The sequence below is a fragment of the Amblyraja radiata genome, chromosome 8, assembly GCF_010909765.2.
Source record: "Amblyraja radiata isolate CabotCenter1 chromosome 8, sAmbRad1.1.pri, whole genome shotgun sequence".
Classification (NCBI taxonomy): domain Eukaryota; kingdom Metazoa; phylum Chordata; class Chondrichthyes; order Rajiformes; family Rajidae; genus Amblyraja; species Amblyraja radiata.
In genome coordinates this window covers 34875557-34897491 of record NC_045963.1, presented here as the reverse complement: position 1 = coordinate 34897491, position 21935 = coordinate 34875557, and the positions used below count along the sequence as shown (strand labels likewise).

General features: G+C 40.4%; 1 protein-coding gene across 2 annotated transcripts; it reads right to left on the bottom strand.

The window, feature by feature from the left end:
• Window positions 1-1306: 1306 nt before the first annotated feature.
• On the bottom strand, window positions 1307-21536 carry socs5 (suppressor of cytokine signaling 5). 2 transcript variants are annotated; one of them, XM_033025541.1, is made up of 2 exons: window positions 21080-21536; window positions 1307-8045 (listed from the first exon to the last, which is right to left on the bottom strand). In XM_033025541.1, exon 2 carries the CDS (start codon window positions 8028-8030, stop codon window positions 6435-6437), a length of 1596 nt encoding a protein of 531 aa, XP_032881432.1. In that variant the 5' UTR covers window positions 8031-8045; window positions 21080-21536; the 3' UTR covers window positions 1307-6434. The 2 variants fall into 2 exon arrangements, with proteins under 2 accessions (XP_032881432.1, XP_032881433.1); XM_033025542.1 differs by lacking the exon at window positions 21080-21536 and adding an exon at window positions 11817-11850.
• Between the last annotated feature and the right edge of the window lie 399 nt (window positions 21537-21935).

The following is a 21935-nucleotide window of genomic DNA, read 5'->3' as shown; positions in this document are numbered from 1 at the left end:
TGTGTCTTCACATTCTTCCTATAATGAACACAATTGAACACAATATTCCAACTGACATCAGGCCAGTGTTTTATAATGAACATGAGTTTCCATGCTTTTATACTCTAAGCTGCTTCTGATGAAGTCCACAATTGTGTTTACTTATTAACCACTCAACAACTTGTGCACCCATACTTACCAGCTCCCTCCGCTTTTATAAAAATGTTGAAAAAGCATCCTTTATTCCAAATTGGTCATAAGAATACGAGTGGCATCTTTGTATTAAACGCAATTTACCATGTGGTTGTCCATTCTACTCATCTTCTTGGATTTTGTTCTAATTTATCAGAGTTCAAGTTCAGAAACCTGCCAAGTACACATAATCAGATTTAGCAATAGGGGCTTGCATTGCACGAGACTAGATCAAAAATGTGCACCCAAAAAAAGACTAGTACAAATTCCTGGGTAGCATTACGTCCTCTAGTCTAAAACACCAACACACATGCCTGTTACTTAGCCACCTTCATATCCATATTGCAACATATTTTCGAACCAGTTCTGCAACATGTTATCAAATCTTCTTGAAGTCTTGGTACAACACATCAACTGTATCATCTGAAAATTCTGTCACCCTGCAAAAACTCTACTGGATTGGTTCTTCATAATTTACCCTTAAAACCAATTGAGCCCTTTACTAATCCTAACCCAGTTCAATTTTTCTAATCATTTTACCGGGCGTATCCTTAGTCCAATTTTCAAATAAAAGTGTAAATGTCACACTATTCCTCAGGCACCACCCCTGTATTGAAAACATATCTAAAGATTATGGTCGGTGCCCCTTTGACTTGCCTCTTATTCCATGTTCAGCCATTTAAAAAAAAAAATAACTTCACATCTGGCTAGTATCATAAGCATCTCCTCTATCATTAATTTGGAACCACCCCATTACCTGGTGAAGATAGATGCGAAGTACTAATTTCTTAACATAGTCCTAACCATCCAAATCCCCATTTTTGTTGTCAATGCACACACAACATACCTTATTTACTTTTGGATTCACATATATGTTGGCATCTAATTTCTTGTCATAAATTCTCACATTACATTTCATGCTTGATTTTTCTGTAATTATCCCCTCCCCCCCCCCCCCCGCAAACCACTTGTCATTGGCATAATTCTATATTTATGCTACTTTTAAAAACTAAATTAGGTAACAAACAAAATAATTCACTGGATTAACAAGATTTAACCAACACCTCTTTAGAATGCATTAGAAAGTTTAATATTTTATAGTCATTGGGGAATAAAAAAGGACAAGGACAAGGCATTTAGCGGGTGGTTTTTATTCTATATTAAGACAATGAAGCCAGAGGACACCAAGGAAGCCTGCAGGGTGGAAGGGAGGGATATCCGCAATACATAGCAAAATAAAGTGATAAGTTCTATTGTACAACATGTTAGAATGAGCATATACAGGATTTTATGTGCAATGTAAACAATACCCCAAACAGGCATTCACTTATCAAGAGTATAACAGAATACATACTACAAAATTGGCTACATAGCTGGATCTTTCAGAAAAGATATTTAGCCAGTTTAATTCATACGCACGAACATTTGATTATAAACAGCAATAATTACCTTTTACATACCTATAGCAATTAGCTTACATCAAAGCACTTGATATGCCATTAGACACGCACACACATCCGACAAAAAAAGAGATTTCTTAAAAAATCTCAAAGTGCACAAATGATTGAGGGTTGAAAACTTTAGCAAATATGCTTTCAGCTAAATTGCAAAAATACTGTTGAGAACAGAACCTTAATGCAATTTACAACAATTAGAATTCAGATGCACGAATAAACATGGGTTTCCATGCCACAAACTCATTGTGCCCACAAAAAAAAAATTTGTCGTATATTTTCAGGAAGTTGGTGGCCTATTTAAGAAAAAAGGCATTCAGCAAGTCTAACATTACAGATAAAAGGCAAAATTACATGTTCTTTTTAGCACCTGCTGATCAACCCAAATGTACCCCCCCCCCCCCCCCTCCAAAACCAGCATTCAAGTAAACTACACTGAATAGTTTGCTACGTGCTTTAATACTAGGGGATAAGCCACATATCTGTTGCTCTTCACTAAACTTTGGTTCCACCTGCCAAAAATAATGTCATTAATGTTCCACTGGCACTTTTAGAATCTTTGTAGCCCGTTTGTGAGATGGCGGCCCATATGAAAAATAAACCAAGGAATAATAAATCCCATATTTGATGGTTTTAAAACTCTTGTAAAGTGCTTTAGAATCCTAAGACACAAATCATCAGCACACAAACAAGTTGAGTAACCTTCGAAGCGACCATCATTAAAAGCATTAAAAAAAATTAACATGAAGCTGAAGCAGAGTTCAAAAGAATTAGAACAGGTAACAAAAGGTGTGACCGTTTCTTTCACAAGCATAAAAGAATCACCTATATTACAAGGGTTGGAGGTTCTTGAAACTTGACGACAGATTTTTTTTTAAAGTATCAAACTGGAACTGCTTATCGGGCTTGAAACTCAGTATACGCTTTCAATTCCCAAATAAGTTGCCATGACAAGTTACATTGTGTACCAGTTCCAACGACCGTTATGGAGAGTGGATTAAGGCTGTCCAAATTCTAAGTACAAAGACCATTAAATAGACAAAAACTATTTGCTGTTATTCCAAATTGAACAGGAAAAAATGAATATCAATTTGAAATTGATATATTTTCCTCCCACATCCACTACATCCAAATTCTAGTTATTTTATCTAATAGGTAGAACGGTCTAATATAAAATGTAATAAATAGTACATAGACTGGAACAATTTGGTTTGGTTTCTAAGAATTATTCATCTTTAGGTGATAGAAATATTAAATTTACAGAATTAAGTTAAATAAAATCACATTTAAATACATTGCCGTAAAAAATACTTGACATTTGCAAAATAAATCTAGTGTTAAATAGTTTCCCTGTATTGTACAAGTACAATGCAATGTTAAACATTTCTGTCAAGGGTTTCATCCCAATTGTTTTGGACAAACTTGCAAATCTAGGAGTTTAAAGTGGAAGGGAGAACACAGAGCACACACCTTAGTGTGCAAAAGGCAAAAAAAGAGACAACCTCAACGTGTGATTTTTTTAAAATCTGTTCAGCATTCACAAATGATTTTCAATAAAGCCAGGCACACTTGAAGAGGTTATTAAGAAAGATCCATTGTCAACTTATATTTTAAATAATTCCATATCATACACAATTTGAATAATGCAGGAAACAAGGACTAGTGGAAATGGTTCAAGAGTTCCGTAGGAGCTAAAAAGCACATCATTGTATAATGCCTTCCATTCAAAGTAGCTCCAAGCATATTTTTATCCATTGCTTACTGGCCTGTTTTCCAAAAGTAACTCTTTTGTATCAATACCATTTTACAAATGCCTGGGAGATCAATAACTAATTAATAGTATGTTGAAAAGTACAATAAATTCCTGGGAAGGACACAAAAAGAATCTGTAATTCTTTAATGTTTTTTTTCTTCTTTGGATTACACTATACTTACTAGTATACAATATTTGTTAGTGGAAGCTAAAACATTTGATTTACATTTCAGCTGCATTCATTCTCAATAAACAAAAAATTCTGCACAAAAAAATCCTACCAGCTTTATCTTTAAATAAACAGACTGAATACATTGATTTAGTTTGGGAGAAAGTTAATTGTTAATTTAGATATAGGTTTACAACCATACTACAATTCCAAGTTGCTCTCAATTAAACAAGTAAAACGATCAAGAAATTAAACATGTTCCCCTTAACTAGAATGATTCAAGTATCTTGAAACATTTTCCCAAAAAAGGCATTTTTGAAGGTAATTTAAATTGTATATCAAGTGCAACAAATGGTATTCAGGGGCTGCAATTACAGAAAGTTTAAGAAGAGGGTAGTTGCAGTTGAACCATTTCTATAATTTAGAATACGTATCACCGGACACAATAAAGATGGCAATTCTGCAGATTACTAATCTTTTGAAATTTCAAAACCAGGTAATGGGGATAAAATATTAAGGGTGTCAGGCAGTTGATACAAATCGCTACAGCCTAAATGTGCAACATCCAAACATTTAATTAGACATTAAAAATAAATGACACATTCTAATTGTATGTATGGCAAGAATTAGACCTTTGTACTAAACAATCAGAATAGATTTTTACAAATGTGTTTACAAGTTTACTCAATAGCTTAAAGTTGAAAGCAATTGATGCAGTTTTAACTTACACAGCATCTCTTGACAATACATCTTAAAAATTATACAACCCTAAGGGGTTATTAGGGTAGTCGAGTGCTTTTCAGGATCTGCTTGCCTACAATAAAAATGCTAACATACTATTAAAGCAATTCATGAAAAATTAGATTAATCTTTAACATATGGAATACAACTAATGCTTGTTTAATTTGGATAACTGCATTTATTTGATGTAGAAACACAATTTAAAATTCCCACTGCATATTGAATTATTAAATTAGCATCTTCCAATACCTTTAGTCCTTGAAGGATTAAAAAGAAAATCCAGGCTGCACCAGATTGTGAATGAAAGAACATGAGAAACAATCCGGTTCCACAAAATATCTTAAGTCCTCTAACAAAGTTAACTTGCTAAAATCTGCTCTGTCAAAGTAGGAAAGTACACAGCGTGGCATGTTAGTTATCTTGTTCACATAGGCCAAATGAGCAAAGCTTGGATAGGAATTAACTGCTCACAGCCAAAATTACAGTCACCGTCTACAAAGGCCACAATGCCAAAAAACAGCAGGGTATCACAATTTTATTGAGCAACTATTGAGCTTCTGTTCAGTATTGCAGCTACTTAAAGTTTATATTTCTCTAAAGAACAAGTTTAAGAATTTTGGGACAAATATATACACGAGAAGGTTTTTTTTAAATGTTTAATCTAAATGGAACAAAGCAAACTTTCAAATACTGGTGTTATCATTTGAAGTGAAAGTGACTCTGACCCAATTGTGACAATGTACAGGTGCCAAACCAAAAGCCAAATAGTTGGTGAGCATTCTATGTCTCGCCCAGATGGTCCAGAGTTAAATGGCAACATTCTCTCTTTTCTAGATGTTTTTTTAAACACTCAAATGCAAATAGTCTACAGCCCCAAATAATCTAATGGTTACCAATTTACTAGAAAATAAGAGGTATGATGTTCAAATGCCACCTACATTACACTAACTACTTGTATTTGAGAAACTGATATAGTAAAGATTGTTGTCACACTTCCACCAGAATTGGCTGAGATATTGTTAATTTTACAAGTTTGAGACGAGGGACATTCTCATAACAAAAATTTTAAATAGGGCAATACCCTAAATATTCAAAAATCCAGGAAAATTACTTTAATCAAGATATAATGTTCCTCCCTCCATAGAATATCATTACCTTAATTAACAACAGAAGCTGGAGTTGTTTGCTCTTTTGTCTCTGAAAATTATCCAGGCATTCAAATCAATTTAAACAATATTTTCCATTTAAGTGTTGTTGCCACTCTCATCTTTAAGTTCTAAAACAAATGTGGATATGTGCACAAGCAAAAAACATTGAATCCTTGAACTTGTTGAATCCTTGAGCAAGATTTCTAAACATAATCTAGAAATATTGCACAACAATCTCAGATTTTACCCATGACAATGACCTGTTCTGGTCAGATTTAAATCACACAACCAAAATTCCACTCAGGAATGCAAGTGATAATCCACAGATAAAATAACTTTTCGATCAAACGCATTACCACTGAATTTCCCCTATACATTCCAGAAACAAAAGCTTAAAAGTGATTTCAAAATAGTTTTGAAGGGCCAGACATGGGTCATAATGTACTCAAGTTGCACTTTATAACCATTCAGCAGTCAATCACAAAATAATTCCAGGAAACCAGTTATTGACAAAAAAATGCCATTGCAGACCTCCAAAAAATTCCTTCCAGTCTGGTCAAATTCATGCAGGTTGGCTGCCAGAATGCACCAAAATGGTGTTGAATCTCAAATGGCATTTCCTTAAAATTATTTTTAAATTTCATCACAATTTCCAAGATTCTATCGTAAATGTTAATTCCTATATCAAATCTGCAGAGAGCTCCATAGTTGCCCTAAATCAATGATTTTTGACCACATCCCTCAAAGACAACTGCAAAGGTACAAAGTTGTTAACTGCCAACACAATAAATACATGCATGTTAATTTGTATATAGACCTGCAGTATCCATTAATTTACAGACACAAAGTGCCAAAATACCCTAAAAGGAAGTTGCAAAAAGTTACCACATATTGTGAGTTAGTCTTAAATAATTATTTCTGAATAAGTTTATCATCTTCATAATGTCCCATATGTCAGGGTCGTCAGCAACTTCAGTAATATTAAAAAAGACAAATCCTTATTTGACCTTGGATGGTTCTCGTTCTAACCATCGCACTCGTACTTTCTGTTTATAGTGGTACTCTTTCAGATACTCTTGTAGAGGTGGGGGAAGTGTAAGGGCATCTATTCCATCATACGTTGTACAGTAGCAAATGGCTGCACGACAGATGTACTGCAGGCTGAAGGGAAGGGTCCTGGTCAGCGGAACAGTCAGCAAAGGTTCAAAAAACATGCATGAGCTGGGATCTTTGTAATGTTCCAGGAGGCCCGTTACAGTGGAGGAGTGAAAAACACAGGGATCATGAGCATCAAAACTAAAATTATGATTCCATTGCTCAATCCTAGCATGCAAGGAGCGGTTATAACGACGGAAGCTCACAGAGAAGAGGTAATCCTCTTGTGCAGAGTCCCTGAGTAGAAATGTCCCTTCAGGCTTGCCATCAAGGAGAGCCTCAGCTTCATAACGATCCATTACCCCCCAGTAACAAGGGTTACTTGTAATCTGAAGCAAGTCTGGCACCAAACAATGAATGTAATCAATTTGTGTGTGCACTTTCCAAGGTCCAGGTCTGGCAGCATGACCAATATTTTCTCCTGCCGTTGGCCGTGATTTCTGTTTTCGTGCCTGAAGACAAAGCGTAGTTGAGCCCTCCTCCACATCCCAGTCTCCATTTGTAATTCCATTATTGTCAGCAGGAAGCTCACTCATTCCAGGTGCTAACTTTGGTCCCAGTTTGTACGTTTGATTAATTTGTGCAGTGGCTTCAAAAGTGTGTATAAGGGCATTGGGAGGAGGATCAACCCCTTCTTCAATACTGAGCCTTCGTCTTTCCCTGAGCCTATCTTCTTCGTCTTCTGTAGAAGAAAAAGTAGGATCAAGCGTTTCAAGCCAACAAGTTGACTGCGAGCTTACAGGAGCTGTGTGTTGTTTAATAAGATGCCATTTCTGGGCTAGATCTGACCCAGCAGGAAAAGGACATTTTTCAAGCATCAGTTCAGAGAGCAAAATTTTTCTCCTGCTCGACAATAAACTCTTTGGCTGCTTACTATGTGTGCGCAAGGGAAAACAGAGTCCTACAGTTTCTTGGAAACGTTGGCGTATAGATGGACGTGTCATAGCACGATTAGTCAAACTCTCCATATCATGGATGGAACTCACGCCATATCTTCTTTCCCGCCTTTGTAACCCAGATCTTGATCTACTAAAACGTTTAACTGTTTCAAATGACATCTGGGATTTTGTAGAGCAAGAGTGTTTCTTCTTTCCACCCCAGGGAGCATGGCGGGAATAAGAGTCTCGTCGAACAAGGCGAGACTCCGGTCCAGCAGCTAAATTATCATTTTCTTTATCCAAATCAGCTTCAACAATCTCTGGGATATTAGAAACACAGTTTCCATTCCTTCTGTCTATGGTTAAACCTGTGTCTGTATGTTCATTTGTTGCACCCCCTAATCCTTGATGAGGCAGTTCATCAACATTTGTACTTGTGCTTTGGCCAACGGAACAACTTGGACAATTTAAACCATTTTCATTTGGGCCTCCACCTTCATTAACAAAAAAACTCTGACATCGGTACTTCAAAGTGCTCCACATCCTTCCAACTTTATCCATAGGTTAAGCACGAATCTAAAGGATATAAGAAAGAATATTAAAGACAGGGCAGAAATAAAGCCATATAGAATTTCACAAACTTTAAACCATAATCGAGGACTTTATACCAAAACTCACTTTAGCAATTAAGGTTTTCGGGCAATGTAAATTTATATGCATTTGACATTTACATATCCAAATTCCAACACCCTAAATAATGCAATTACATTGCTTTCATTAATTAAAACAAAAGTCAAGACCAGGAAACTCCCTATATTACTCGATAAACTTGCAAACAGTTTAAAGAAAACATTTGGTTCCAAGTCAAATCAGAAGAACTCAATTTGTTCAATAGCTAATTACCGGATTTGGGAATGACTTATAGGTAAATGTGGCCACAATTGCAAGATCCAAAGAAAAAGTGGAAAGAATCATTTGTTTTGCTAAAACATGAATTGTCAATTTTTGAAAAGTCTTTGACTTGAAACATCAACTCTGCCTTTCCACTCGTTGCCAGACTAGAGTATTTGCAATATTTATTTCATATGTCCAATATCTAGCTTTTGATTTTCACATTTGCAGAGTTCCCTCTAGTGATAGAATGAGATATTTTACAACACTGATTGAAAGACAGCTTTCAATCTGTCTTCCAAATGCATCAGGCTCCTCATTTTATAAATCCCAAATCATTCAGCCACAAGTTTATAAAACTGCAGTGCCTTTAGGAAGTCAATGAACTAAATTAGTTACAAATTATTGCCATCATACTGAAATGGATATGATAGTTGGTACTAAAGTAAAGGTCTAAATTAGAATTTGAATCAAACACGTGCTGGAGCAGTTGGTACAAAAGAAAATTAACCAGTTTGCCATCCAAGTGTGAATTGCAGGAGAATGCTAACATTTCAATGGTATCAAATGTTCACACTTTTGTGTTAGCTTTTTATGGTCAGATATGTGGTTGGATAAGTTAGGAGTGGGGGTGTGAGAAGCCGCTGCAGGCTTGATGGATAGTATCACAGACCAATCACCAGCCAAAAAAGGATTACAAAAACTCTGTATTTCTGCACAAGGGCATCAGATACAAAGGCTTAATATAGAAGGCTGTAAATTATGTGACCAGTTTTAAAACAATCCATAAACCAAATTAAGCCTGCCATCTGTGTCAGCGGTGCATTGTTTTGTAAATTATAGGAATTAAGCTGAAGACAAATTGTGGAATGAAAATCAATTTTCTTAAGGTAAGGGAACCAATGGGTTACAGGGTGGGGATTGTGTTCCTGGAAAACAGGTGGCATTTCTGCAATGCCAAGCCACATCATCTGCGCATGCATCAAGAAACCAGAGTTGAAAAATAGTGTTGATTTATTTACTTTATTTCACAAATTCCAAGAGAACAAATTTTATTCTGTATCTTATTTTTTCAGTGATTTATGAATTCTGAAAGACCAATTTTACATAACCCAAACAGCACTAACATGGGGTCCCTGTACTTAAGTTTACACTTGCACAAACTTGGTGTTCAATTTCCATCTACCTGATGGCAGACAAAATACATATTAGGATAAGAACATGACATCCAGCTCCTATAACAAAAGTATTATACATGCCGGCTACATTATTATTTAACTAGATAATTAACGTAGGTCAATCAAGTGCATGAAACTAGAACCTCAAGATCATTACTACAATTTCTGAATGCATAGGTTATCGGAAATCTGCCTACCCATCTGTTCCTCCAACTCACGAGGAGGCCTATAATACAGTGATCATTCTCTTACTGTTTTGTTCAGAGAATTCAAAGCAGCAGCAAGAGCTGGCTTGGCTGGTAGTGAATGGGCTGTCTCTATTAGATCCTTTGGGCATAGCTGCAATCTTACTCTCACAACACGTTGCCCAAGATAGTTGTGACGCGCGAGAAAATTGGCCACATTGTACTGAACAGTGCATTTGTGATGATCTGAACAACGATATAATGCCCCTTGGAGATGTTCACTGAGCAGCCGCAATACAATGACCCCGATGTACAGTCTATTCCCAGAGAGAGTCAGATAAACTCCTGTTGGAAGATCTCAATAAAAGCTTCACTGTAGCCCGTCTGAAATGTGGTGTTGGTTACTTCGTAAAGTAACATACAAATGCTGCTAACGACTTATTCCATGGAGCAGGCGTATGTGTTGTAGTAACACTGAAGCTCAGTGCAGCCACCACTAAGGCTTTGCGGGCAAGGACCACAATCTGGTGTCCTGCTAGACCAGAATGTATAAAACTCGGCTAAATAAGCATAGCTCTATTTGGTACAAGTTTGCTTCTTTCATCTCAAGATTGAGTCAATTTTTTATTTCAGATAGACACAAAATGCATGAGTAATTCACCTGGTCAGGCAGCATCTCTGGACAAGAAGAATAGGTAACGTTTCGAGTTAAGACCCTTGTTCAGGCTAAGTCGGGGAGAGGGAAACTTGACAACCTAATGCCCATTATCACAAGGCTTGAATGACTACATGAGAACACACAAAGCAAAATTAGGCCAAGGACCTGCTCATAATTCAAGATTGCAGCAGAACTGGTGCCTCCAATCCACTTTTCCACACAATTCACATTGCCTCCCATGAGGGACCAAGTGCTGAAGTAACTCAGCAGGTCAGCCAGCATCTCTGGAGAACATAGATTGGTGACGTTTCAGGTCGAGACTCTTCTTCCAAAAGGTCCTGTTCTTCCAAAGGCTACCTAACGTGCTGAGTTATTCCAGCACTTTGTGTAAAACACCATCTGCAGTTCCTCGTTTCTACTTCTCTCATTGCCTCCACTTTTCTAGAAGAAGCATCGTTCCAGCATCTTTCTAAAGTCAACCCTGCTCAGGATTCCAAAAGAAATTCAGCACAATTGGCCAATCCTAATCGTTCCTTACAAGGCAGATTACATTTCATGAATTAATCTGTTAAATTTATGTTGCATAGACCAACAAGACAACTTTAAATATTGAAATCATAACTGTGCAAAGTATTCCAATTAGATCTCAAAGCCCTATGGAGTTGTGGCAAGAGAGCAGCCTAACCTTTGTTCATCAATCCCGTTCATAGGTTCACAAAAAAAAAAATTGCATTCACTGTTTGTCATATCTGCAAGTTTACTTTCGGCATCTCAAACCAGTATACATTGCTCCTTCCTTGCAGAAATGTTTAGTTTCACATGGTTTCAAAATATCCTGTTCTGACATCCTCCCAATAATGGACATAATGGATGGCAGCATCACAGCAATCTCTGCTGCCATTTGTTTAGTTTGTACTTTTTCCCTGTGCAGGTTTCTCCCCCCTCTCCCAGATGTTCCATCCACATTAGTGTTAGCTGGTGACAGTTTACAAAAGTCAATTAAACTTAAATAGGTGGTAGGAGATTCAGAGTGGAACTGATGGGCATGAAAGAATAAGCTACAGGGGGCGGCGGGAACAAAAAAAAATAGGGGAAAGACAGGGGTTAATTGGAAAAATCTCTTGATAATTGCAGTACACTCAATGGGCCATTTGGATCCAACATCATATATTAATGTCAATTTTCTTGCCCACTTATTTAACTTGTCCATATTCCTTTGTCAAGGAGACCCTCTCATGCCCCACAAAAGCAGTTGAAGCAACACACCACCCTACACATGATCCACTCAAGGCCAAATCTATGGATCTCACACACTTCAGTCACCGAAGGTCTTTATATGTTAATAATCCTTGATCAAGGAGATCTTAATACAATTTGAAAGAATTTAAAAGTAACTGATGCATTCATAGGAAAGATAAACACAAAGCAGGAGTACCTCAGCAGGTCAAATGTCATCTATTCCTTTTCTCCAGAGATGCTGTCTGACCCACTGAGTTACTTCAGCTTTTTGTTTCTATCTTTGGTTTAAACCAGCATCTGCAGCGACTCCTTCAAAAAAAAAGTGCACAACTGAACACATTAGCTTTATTTGACATTCTCACATTATTGCAAGTGGAGCTTAAACTCCCACAAAACATTTACAATAAACCCAAATTATTGCAAATTGACACAAATCCCCAATGGATTGCAGCCAACACAATTTTTACTGCAAATTAACTGCTGAACTCTTTCTAGTAGAAAGTGAGAATTTTATCCAAAACTCTATCAAGTAAATCCCTTTTGTGGTCAAGTCGTATTTTTCAATCAATCGTGAACGATACAACTCACTTGAAAAGTAATCACATTGTATCTAATTATCCAGCCAACAAAGAGCTATAATGTTACACATGGCTTAAAGAGCAGTCAACTTTTACTCGTGAATTTGTGGGTACATTTCATTTTAAAATTACATTTTTGCCACAAAAAAAAAAATAGTACAAAAAGGTAGCTTTTCTGCATATTCTGCATAAACTTGAGCAATCTCGTTTTATCCCTATCCCCCAACCAACATCCCTTAACCTCTAGACAATGTTTTCTCCATTAAGTATTATTGCCTCTTAAACTATTGACCATCACCCTTTTAATAGTGTATTTGAAATCTTAACAACGCATACTTCTGCTTATACTTTTCCAAAGTGTGATACTCAGAATTGGAGATTTGTTCAGCTGGAACCAAATTATGCAAGCGTTGATCACTTTTTTTTTAACTCAATGTCATTTCTATATTCCAAATTTCATTTGTTTTAACTTCTTTGCAAACCTGACTTCCACCTTTAAATATTTGTACAATCTTCAGTCTGCTTTCTCATTCTTTCTCGCAAAATAACATTAAAATGACATTTAATGCCTGCATTGATTCCCAAAGTTTATTTAAATTTGATTTAGAAACTAAGTATCAACAATATAAATTTTCATAATTCATCCCAAATTGCCCCAAGGTGGAATCGTTGCTGCCATTAATTCCTCCATTTCTCGTGAAGGTAATCTTATGCTATTGGGTAGGGATTCTATATTTGGACTCAAATGTAAAGAAAGAACAGTTACACATTTCTGAGACAAGATCGTTGAGATGTGGAAGAGAATCTTCAGGTTTAAGTATTCCCACATGCCTGAAGCTCAACCTTCTTGGCCAAATTATGTGTTGGAAGGAGCTATTGTAGTAGTCTGATAGATAACTGCAGTCAATTTTGCAGATGGTCTACAGTGCAGTTAGGAGGAGGGGGAAGCAACAGAATGAATATTTAGGATCATGAATGAGGTAGCAATTAAGCAGGTTAAGCAGAGTTAATATTTCCAGTCAATGGTCTTTCAGAATTTTGAATTTTCAGCATCTGTAGAGCTTTTACTTTTGATTCCCATTCAAGAGATCTGATTTGACCAGGATGGTGCTTAGTTTGAGTTGTTGTCAGAGCTGCACTCATCTAGGCAAGTTAACAGTATTCCACCACACTCATGATACGTTTCTGATAGATGGTAGAATGGCTTTGGGGTGACAGTCATTTACCACAGAATACCAGGCATCTGACCTGCTCTTTTGGCCACACTATTATCTAGCTGGCCCAGTCAAGATTGTGGTCAATGGTGACCCGCAATGCTCATGCGGAGTTGGTGATATTAATATCACTAATCGTCAAGATGGGTGTTGGAGGTGAAGATGGACATTGCCTGGCACTTTTGCTTACCATGAATATTAGCTGCTGCTAATTAGTCTATGTCTAATGCTGTTGAGGTCGAGCTCCAAGTAAGTTGCTACACCCTTAGCTTACGAGATAACCATTCAATATTCTGATACAGCAGGGAAAAAGCTGTTCCCAAATCTGGTGGTACATGCTTTCAAGCTTTTGTACCTTCTGTCTGACCGGAGAAGAGGGAATGACCAGGGTGTAAAAGCTTCTCAATTATGTTACTTCTTTCTTAAAGCATGTGAAGTGTAGATTGAGCTGAAGGGGAAGGAGGCTGCGTTGTGTTATCGACTGGAATACATCCATACGTTTCTGTAATTTCTTGTGGTCTTGGGCAGAGCTATTGCCAAACCAACCTGTGATGCACGCCGATAGAATGCTTTCTATAGTGCATCTGTAGACGTGCGGTACAGCGGTAGTGCTGCTGCCTTTCAACGCCTACAGCGCCAAAGACCCGGGTTCGATCCCAACTACGTGTGCTGTCTGTAAGGAGTGTGTACGTTCTCCCCGTGACCTGCGTGGGTTTTCCTCAGAGATCTTCCGTTTCCACCTACAATCTAAAGACGTACAGGTTTGTAGGTTAATTGGCTTGCTATAAATAAATTGTCCCCAGTATGTGTAGGATAGTGTTATCGTGCGGGGATCGCTGGTCAGCGTGGACTCTGTGGCCAAAGGGCTTGTTTCCGCGCTGTATCTATAAACCAGGGATCGGCAACCTTGACCTGCATAAAGGCCAGGACGCGTGTTTGTGAGCGGATGGCGGGCCACATCTGCCACGTGTTCACATAGACCCTGTCCCTTCGAGGACGCCACCCGGAGCCCTAGTTACAGGCGCTCACGAACATGCCACACCTATGGACCATTGCCGTGGCTCTGTCTTGAAGGCGGTGGCTCAAATACTCATACTCACTCATCCCCGGCCTATTGACAACCCCAATCCCGAAAGTGAATCCCAGACACAGGTCGCGGCTTTGTGCAGGATGCGGTACAGCCAGAGCTCGGGTGCTCGGCCCCGCTCGGTGGCTCCGCAATTGCCAGTGCAGGCCTTCTTGCGGCCTTGCGTCACCACGCTTGGCGCCTCGGGCCCGGGAGGCACCGGAGATGAAGAAAGTCTGCTGGCCGGAGGACTATGGAAAAAAAAATACGCCTGGATGATTTTGGGTTACGGGCCGCATTCGGCCCGGGGCCCGTAGGTTGCCGACCCCTGCTTTAAACTAACCGAAAGTTGGTAAGAGTGGTTGGAGGCATGCCAAACTGTGTTTAGCTTATTGGATTGCTTACTTGGCCATGGCTTCAAAGTGGTTGGAGACATTTATGCCTAGGAACCCATAGCTCTCACTCATCTCCGTTTTGGTACCATTGATGCTGACTGGGGAGTGCACATCACCTCTTCTTCTTAAGTCAATAACCAGCTCATTTTGTTGACATTTCGACAGAAAGGTTCAGTTTTGATACCATCTCAATCTCCTTCCAATACTCATCGCATTGTTCCAGCACACTATGGTGGTTTAATCTGCAAACTTCTACCAGTCTGAAGAAGGGTCTCAACCCGAAACATCACCCATTCCTTCTCGCCAGAGATGCTGCCTGTCCTATTGAGTTACTCCAGCACTTTGTGTCCATCTTTTACGAATCTTGGAACATGGGTTTAGATTTCAAAGGAGCAGGCCAATTTATATTCATAATTTTGATAAGCATGAAACTAGTCCTACTGTTGCAAAAGTCTGAAGTGTCTCGTCCGGAAACGTCACCCATTCCTTCTCTCCAGAGATGCTGCATGTCCCGCTGAGTTACTCTAGCATTTTGTATCTACCATACTGTTGCAAAACCCCATCTGGTCAACCAAAATCTTTAAATAGAAAATAATTTCTATTTTTTTTGTCCTGTCAACCTACATGTAGCCTACAACCTAAAAATATTCAATTCCTAACTCCTTCTGAATTGCATCCAATTAAGGACAAATTTGTAATGAACAGTACCAAAGCCCACATTCCATGAACAGATTTGCAAAATATCAAGTAACATGGCACATGTATTGGGCAGAGGCCAGTTCCAAATTTGACTATTACCTCAGAATTTCAGTGGAACATCCATAAAATGGAATATTTAGTCACATCACACAAACCAGTCATTATACAAAACAATATTCTACCATAAGAGAGCGCTGTTTCAGGTCGCATTCCTCAAATTTCAACACCAAAATTAGATATCCCAGTGCATAATCAAACAAGTATTGCAACATCACAACTGGTGCTTTTCAGTTGAAACATCATTTAAAGGCTACTACCCTTATTTTGAAGGCGAGAGTGTTAAGGGCCTGTCCCACCAGCATGCGATTGCATGCGTCTAGCGCAACCAAACATGGTCGCTTGAGGCGTACGGCCGCGCGGGGCCAGTCTCAATTCGAACCGCGGAGGCATATGGAGTTGTGCGGGACTGGTCCCGACATCATACTCACCAATCAGCTGGGCAGGAGGCGGGCCGACTGAATTTGGACGTCGCACGGCGTCGGGCGGTGACGTCATCACGCAATGGCACGCCAATTGGTGACGTCATCACGCAACGCCACGCACTAGGCGTACACCATCAAGACGCTGCGTACACCCTCAATGCGCCTGCAGGCCGTCAGGCCATTGGCGCGGGAAATTTCTAACAGTGCGGGATTTTCTGAGCTCCGCGCGATGTCGGGACCAGACCCGCACAACTCCATATGCCTCCGCGGTTCAAAGTGGGACAGGCCCCCCGCGGCCGTATCTCTCAAGCGACCACGTTTGGTCGCGCTAGACGCATGCTGGTGGGACAGGCCCTTTATCATCAATATCCTGGTTGATCTCTCGCTCAAAAGAACACTTACAAAGAGATCAAGATCAGGTCATTACACCAGTACTTTTTGTGTATTGATTGCCCACTAATTTCCTGCAGCCATACTTTGAAAATTGCTAAGTTACTCAGAACATCAAAGCTGGAGAAGGCAGTTAACTTAAAAAAAACACTGCCATTGTATTTTACACCTGTACATGTGTCCAATGTCAACGAGAAAGTGAAGTTTGAAGTCAGCAATTTAGCTTATTCCAACATTCCCCCCATCCCCGAACACCAAGTCAGATGAGAGCCACAATGAAAGAAAGCTACCTTGCAGCAATGGTTACCTATGAAAAAAAACATAAAATAAAAACATAAACAGTCAAATAATTCCGGTATTTTTCAGGTACTTTCAAGCAAGTTCGTCAACTATCATTGTCTAAAATGGAAATATTAGAATAAATTAATTTTTGCCAGAGAAGGAAGACAGGAAATGTATCATATACACATCGATTCCAGGTCAATGCTGAATTAGATCATCTTAAATAGGGTCATGATAATTGGAATTCTTGACCCCATTTATATTTTCAATCCAACACTCCCTTGGTAATAAATGTATGTATATAGTACTTTAAATATCCTGCAGTGCTTTGGCTGTATGTAGGTAGAATGCACGATTAAGCTTTGTTGTAATGATACACCTCCCAATGAAAATGTAAAATATTTAAATGATTTTGCAGTCACAAAAATAATTGACTCCATCTCTCCTGAGAGGCTCAGATTTGAAAAACCAATCATTACCAACTGAAAGTGCAGGGCCGGCCTTAAGCTGATTGGTCCGTTTGCTCCCAATTGGGCCCCACGCTAGAGTAATCTACTCTCGGCTCAGGTAGATCTACCACGGGTGGAGGGGGGAGAGAGGGGTGGAGAGAGAGAAGAGGAAGAACAAAGGGATAGACGGGGAGGGGGGTGTGAGGGGGAATGGAGAAGTGGGAGAGAGGGAGGTGGGTCGTTCGCTCATGGTCGCGGGGCAGCATGCACTTTTTAAAGGCACATTTTGATTACTTTCCATTCTACCATAGAGATATAAAGTCTATAATACTTTATTTATATTTCTATGATTCTACAGACCTTGGCTGGGAACCTGGGGCTCACCAAAAGTGTTCCCAATTGGGCCCCGCACCACCTGCTACAGCGCCTCTACTTCCTGAGATTACGGAGAGTCGGTATGTCAAGGAAGACTCTCTCTAACTTCTACAGATGCACAGTAGAGGGCATGCTGACCGGTTGCATCGTGGATTGGTTCGGCAACCTGAGCGCCCAGGAGCGGAAAAGACCACAATACAATTCAATTTATTTGTTGTCATTTGAACCTCATTGAGGTTCAAACGAAATTTGGTTTTTGCAGTCATACACACAAGAAAAAGAACCAAGACACAACACAATTTACACAAACATCCATCACAGCACATCTCCTCCTCGCTGTGAAGGCAAAGTCTTCTCTCCCCTGCACTCCTCATTCTCCTCCCGATGTCAGTCAAAGCCCCCGGCGGGCGATGGTAAATAAGTCCCGCGGCCATTTAAAGCCACGCCGGGCGATGATGTAAGGTAATTTTCAACCCCGCAACTCGGGCGGGAGAGTTCGCCATTGCGGAAGCCCTGAAAAGCGGTCTCCCACCAGAGACCCGCGGGCTCCCGGTGTTACTGTCCACCAGACCTGCGGCTGGAGCCTCCGAATCTCCGGGGTCGGGCCGCAGCAGCGCGCCACCACAGCTCCTCCCGCTCCGAACTCGGCCAGTAAGTAGGTCCGCAGGCTCTGCGACTGGAGCCCCAGGATGTTCCGGTTGGAGGCCGCTCTACGGTGCTAGGCCCCAAAGCAACGGAAACCCGACAGAGAAAAAGTTGGGTTCTCCTTACAGGGAAAATTTTTTTTAAGTTTCCCCACCCCCCGCCCCCCACACACACATACCCAGTTAAAAAAAACACTATAAACTACATTCAAACGAGACAAAAAAAAGTAAAAGACAGACGGACTGCAGAGGCCGCTGCGACGCGAGTCCCGCCGCTCACCCGGGAAATAGCAGTAAACACTGCCCAGTCCATCATCGGCTCTGACCTCCCTTCCATCGAGGGGATTATCACAGTCGCTGCCTCAAAAAGGCTGGCAGCATCATCAAGGACCCACATCATCCTGGCCACATACTCATCTCCCCGCTACCTTCAGGTAGAAGGTACAGGAGCCTGAAGACTGCAACGACCAGGTTCAGGAATAGCTATTTCCCCGCAGCCATCAGGCTATTAAACTCGGCTCGGACAAAACTCTGAACATTAATAGCCCATTATCTGTTTATTTGCACTTTATGAGTTTATTTATTCATGTGTGTATATATTTATATAATGATATAAGGACACACTGATCTGTTCTGTATTCATGCCTACTATGTCTGTTGTGCTGAAGCAAAGCAAGAATTTCATTGTCCTATCAGGGACACATGACAATAAACTCTCTTGATTTGACTCTTGACCCTAAGGCCAGCCCTGTGAAAGTGCATGGAATTAGGGTTACTTCAAGCAGTATTGTTTCAATACTGATATTCACTAAAGATTAATGAATGATTTTATTTGTTTTGACTAAAATTGCAGTTACAATTAATGCTGAGCCTTATGATAGCAATTTATCACATTTCCTTAGAAATGTGGTCCGATTATACAAAAGATTTTAATAGACCCTTCTTCAGTCCAATTGTAGTAAGGGGGAATGCAAAGAGGTGGGGGCGGGATATTGGCACATGGGTGGATAAAGGCCAGAGATGAAAAGACAAGACTAAGGAGAAAAGAGTAAATACAGCAACATTCACAAAATTGAATTATTGCAATCCTTTTATAGATCAACATACACATTAGGCCATTAAACCATCTGCAGTCTTCAGTACAAGGTTTGAATAAGTCATTATCACCGACTCACTTCCACTCCTGAGATTTGAGCTTACAATTCAGACCACCATCTCTGCACAGTACTGGGCGGCCATTTCACTCAAAGGGACAATCCATGTGCAAAACATTAATTTGAAGCTGTCTAACATCTCCAGGTGAATATAAAGGTCCCATGGCACTCGGCAAAGCTGATACCTCTCCCATTGGCTTCACCGATATTAACCTACAAGCATTCTAGGTGATTAGTTCATATATTGCTACTTCAGAGTTTGTAGTAGACCCATTTCCTTTGTTACAATGGCTCCATTTGAAAGTAAAGTACTTTAGGACGAGTTAAAAACTTAAAGCTCATTAATAAGTTTTCCCTCTTAAGCATCTACAAAAAGATAATTGTTCGAGAAATAATATTACAACCCCAGCTACATTACAGTAGTCAGTCATAACAATAATAATTTCATTATTCGGCCCATAATTGCACATACAGATATACTCGAAACATACATCAAATTAAAAAGTACACACTGAAATGTACTATTTATCAATCGAAATACAAGTTATCTGCCAACATATAAAGATATAACAAATTTAATTTTGTTAGTCTTGTGACAATGAACTATTTGAGGCATCAGTCATACAAACTGCAAACTCCAGTAACCAAGTTGCAAATCATATCGAAACGCTGGCATTTAAATACTAGTGAGGAGAAAAATTACGAGTTTTACACTGAAAATGCTCTTAAAATCTTGAGGCATCAAACCACAGATTTTTTTTAGCAAGGCTTTTGTGAAATAATTTTTCAAATGACAAGACAATTAAGTAAAACCAATAGAATTCCATCAAAATCCATCAATAAATATTTATGGATCCTAACTCAAAACGTCACCTATCCATTTCCCCCAGAGATGCTGCCTGACTCGCTGGGTTACTCCAGCATCTTGTGTCTTAACGTCAATAAATAATTACGATTAAAATTAAAATTTAGTAAAGCAATTAAGCCCCCTCTAAAACCAGGATACAAACCTGCTACGGTTAAATTAAGATAAACATATAACCCAGAGATGCTTCCTGACCCACTGAGTTACTCCAGTACTTTGTGTCTATCTTCGGTGTAAACCAACATTTGCACTTCCTTCTTACACGGTTAAAATAAGATTTATTCTCGGCCACACTGCAAATCAAAATGTTTAAACCTCACAGCCAAATTTAAAAGGCCATTGTCAAATAGCTTCGGGCATCGACTCCATCGCAAGTAACAAATATCACAAAAGATGAGGGGGGAGCGGAATACAATATTGTGGGACTAATCGTTACCTGCCCATGCACGATTGGTCACACACAAGAGCGAGGTGACAACTATAAAGATACAATGGAGCTGTTAGCAATAGGTGGCATGTGAGGGCTCTGTTGTTTGAAGGGGGTGGAAGACACACACACACACACACACACACACACACACACACTGAGCTGAGCGCAACCCATACAATGGTAACGTTAACACACATTACAAGCGACGAGTAAAACTTCCACGGCATGGACGTTGCAAATGTCCTGCTGGTACCTCGGGACATGCTATTTGCGACGATGTGGTGAAAACTAATCCACACACCGGGCAGGCATGCGACTTTAAACCGTTAACCCGTTTTAACGATGCGCGGATAATTTCACGGAGTTTTCACACTTCCCTCCTCCCCAACCCCGCTCCGCCGGTTTCTTAAAGAAGGCTGGGACGGCTTAGTTTTACCTCAGTTCTTCGGCGGAATCCCCCGCTTTTCCACGAACATCTCGGCCCCCGGCAGAAGAAACAAGATGAAGGATTTGCTTTTGTTGTTGCTGTTGCTCTCTCTCTGTGTTGGAGGAGACGGGAGATAAAGCGCAGGGCTCCGGCTAATGTTGAGGGAGAGGGCAGAGGGGGGGGGGGGGGGGGAGGAAGGCTGCCGACAAGCCAGGTCGACCACCCCGCCCTGGCGACGGCAGCCACCACAGCCGCTCGGTGGTTTGACGGAAAGGGCGACGCTGCCTCGCGCCGCCGCCGCCGCCCCCCTGACGGTTAAACGGCCGCCGAGAGCGCGAGCTGGGGGGGGGGAACAAACGGCCGCCGGGAGCGTGAGCGGGGGGGGAGGGGGAGGAGGAGGGGAAACAAACGGCTGGAGGAGAGGCGGACGTGACCACCCTAACCTGATGGCGGAAACTCCATGACGACGGCGCCGCCCAGCCACTCAGAAAGCGCCCCTGCTGAGCCTCACCGCACATGGCAACCCAGCGGCCAATGGGAGGCTGGGTCTGGTGCCAGGGGGCGGGGCGAAGGAGCAGGGCAGGAGATGCACGAGAGTCATTGAGCTCAGTCAGTCAGTCACTTCCTCTCCCCGCAGTATCCAGGTGTCTGCTGCAAGGTCTAGTTGGCGCTGAACCTCAGGAAGCGCTTACCTACCTTGCAAAATATAAACCAGACCGCTCTTATGAGCGCACAAATTAATATTTGCGTAATTTAGGAAACCAATCGAGCCAGTCTTTTTTTTGTATATCTTTCATTATTAATGTTCTTTATCTCTCCACATCACGGTCTATATCTCTCGTTCCCCTTATCCCTAAACAGTCTG

Excerpts from the sequence above, each read along its gene's own strand:
- socs5 (XM_033025541.1), bottom strand. The coding sequence starts at position 8,030 with ATGGATAAAGTTGGAAGGATGTGGAGCACTTTGAAGTACCGATGTCAG.